Source organism: Tamandua tetradactyla, chromosome 11 (genome assembly GCF_023851605.1).
Source record: "Tamandua tetradactyla isolate mTamTet1 chromosome 11, mTamTet1.pri, whole genome shotgun sequence".
NCBI lineage: Eukaryota > Metazoa > Chordata > Mammalia > Pilosa > Myrmecophagidae > Tamandua > Tamandua tetradactyla.
The window spans coordinates 94,621,153-94,623,650 of NC_135337.1; the positions used below are offsets into that span (position 1 = coordinate 94,621,153).

The following is a 2,498-nucleotide window of genomic DNA, read 5'->3' on the forward strand; positions in this document are numbered from 1 at the left end:
TTCCAGATTTGGTGTTACACAACAAGGCACCCTGCAGTGGGTAGAAATCATCAAACCTGTTTTCTCTGAGTTATCATTTCTCACAGTGCCTCAACCGCAATACACACGTGATGCTCTTTATTCATTTTCTGTACACTTGTGTTCTGTCTACAAGGCTCATGGTAAACCACAAAGCATCAGACAAATCCAGGTCATTACATGGTTCTGGAGTGTCATCCAACAGCGGCATCTGATAACTCAACTTAGCTGTCCCCAGGGAAGTTCTTCCAAAGAAATCATCACAATTTTTCTGGGCAGAGTTTGCTGAGGAAGGTCTTCTTCATGGTGATCTTCAGCTCCTTGTTCCTGAGACTGAAGATGATGGGGCTAAGGAAGGGCGTGAGGACTGTGTAGGTGGTGCCCATAAGGGTGTCTCCTTCCAGAGATTGGGGGCCCTTGGGCTTGAGGTAGATGACAGAGGCAAAGCCGTAGTGCACGACGACCACGGTGAGGTGGGACGCGCAGGTGGAGAAGGCTTTACGTCGACCCTCAGCAGATGGGATCTTCAAGATGGTGGTCACGATGAAGGCATAGGAGAGGAGGATGAGGATGAAGCAGCCCAGCAGTGCTGTGATGCACACCAGAACCAAGCCCATTGCCACAACAGGCACTTCATCTCCACAGGCCAACTTCAAGAGTGGGGGCACGTGGCAAGTAAAATGGTGGACCTCATAGGGCCCACAGAAGGTGAGGTGGAAAACGGATGTGGTCACCACCAGCCCCATGACTGAGCCTCCTGCCCAGGACCAGGCCACCAGGCAGGCACAGCCTCGTGGGCTCATGAGCACATGGTAGTGCAGGGGGTGGCAGATGGCCACGTAGCGGTCATAGCCCATGACGGTGAGCAGGAAGGAGTGGGTGAAGCCAAACATGAAGGAGAAGAACATCTGGCTGGCACAGGCCAGGAAGGCGATGGAGTGCTGTGAGGAGAGCAGGTCAGCCAGCATGCGCGGGACGATGGTGAAGGTGTAGAGGACCTCGGAGAAGGACAGGGCGCACAGGAAGAGGTACATGGGCGTGTGGAGGCTGCGCTCACTCCAGATGGTGACCACGATGAGCAGGTTGCCCAGCAGTGTGACCAGGTACATCAGCAGGAAGAGCAGGAAGAAGGCGGGCAGCAGCTGCCGCGGGAAGGTGGAGAAGCCGACGAGAGTGAACTCAGGCAATGCAGAGTGATTGGCCCCCTGCATGGGGTCTGTGCCTGAGAGGAGGCGGGACAGGGAGAGGTCAGCCTCTGCATGGGGGAAGCTCACCAGCTCCCACCATCCCAGGACCATAGAAGGGCTGCTGCTGAAAAATGATGACCTCTAGCACCCATTGAGCTCTCTCTCTCTGCCTCTTGTAATTTAATTCTCTCATCAACCTAGAGAGGAAGATGTATTTGTTTTTAACAAAAGGAAAGGAAAAAAGATGAAGCAAATATGTCAAAACACCAAGAACTGTTAAATAGAGTTGATATATTGCATAAGCATTTGTTATGTTCTTTCTACTTTTCTTTGTTTCAAAATTCCTGTAAGATATAGTAAAACATAAAAAGATAAGAAACTGTGGGTCCTATAGCTTATTTTTCGTGTGTTTTTTTAAAGATTTACAGAAAAAAATTCTAAAATGTCTGGAGTTCCCATGAGATACCACAACCCTCATTCACATTTTCCCACAACTATTAACTTAATGTCTTGTCTCAGTGTTTCAGTTTGCTGAAGCTGTTGAGATGTATATACCAGAAATGAACAGGTTTCTAACAGCAGGGATTAATTTGCTTACTATTAATACTTTTAGGCATGAAAATGTCCAAATTATGGCATCAAGAAGACGATATGTTTTCTAAAGAAAGGCTGCTGCCATTGAGGGTTCCTCCGTCAGGTAGCAAGATACATGACCAGTGTCTGCCGGCCTTTTGCTCCTGGATTTCATTGCTTTCAGCTCCTAGTACCAGTGACCTCTTCTCTGAGATTCTATGAGTCCTCTCTTAGCAGCTCTGTAACTTTTTTCCCTCTGGGCTTCCTCTGTCATGTATCCTCTGAGAACAGAATCCAGTAAAAGAATTAAGACCCTCCTTGAATGGGCTGGGTCACATATCAATTGAAACAACCTAATCAAAAGGTCCCACCCATAATAGGTGTGTCCCAGAGGGATGGAATAAAAGAACATTGCCTTTCCTGGGGTACCTAACAGCTTCCAAACTATCGCAATTAGTGGGATCCGTTTGTTACAATGGTTGAACTAGTATTGGTATATTATTAGTAACATAAGTTCAAAGTTTACACGTGAGTTCACTGTGTGTACCATTCTATGGCTATCGACAAATGCAAAATGTCATTTATCCACCATTACAGTATCAGATAGAACAGCTTCACTATCCTAAAATGCCCCGTTCCCCACCTATTCATACACCCAATCTCTTTATTGTCTCCATAGTTTTGCCTTTTTCTGATGTCATATAGTTGGAACCAAACAGT

At 47.1% G+C, this 2,498-nt stretch overlaps 1 protein-coding gene across 1 annotated transcript; it reads right to left on the reverse strand.

Annotated features, from left to right (window-relative positions):
* Positions 1-278: 278 nt before the first annotated feature.
* LOC143649708 (olfactory receptor 10H1-like) lies at positions 279-1,229 on the reverse strand. Its single transcript, XM_077119635.1, has one exon. It carries the CDS (start codon positions 1,227-1,229, stop codon positions 279-281), a length of 951 nt encoding a protein of 316 aa, XP_076975750.1.
* Between the last annotated feature and the right edge of the window lie 1,269 nt (positions 1,230-2,498).

Coding starts and splice junctions, on each gene's coding strand:
- LOC143649708 (XM_077119635.1), bottom strand. CDS start 1,229: ATGCAGGGGGCCAATCACTCTGCATTGCCTGAGTTCACTCTCGTCGGC.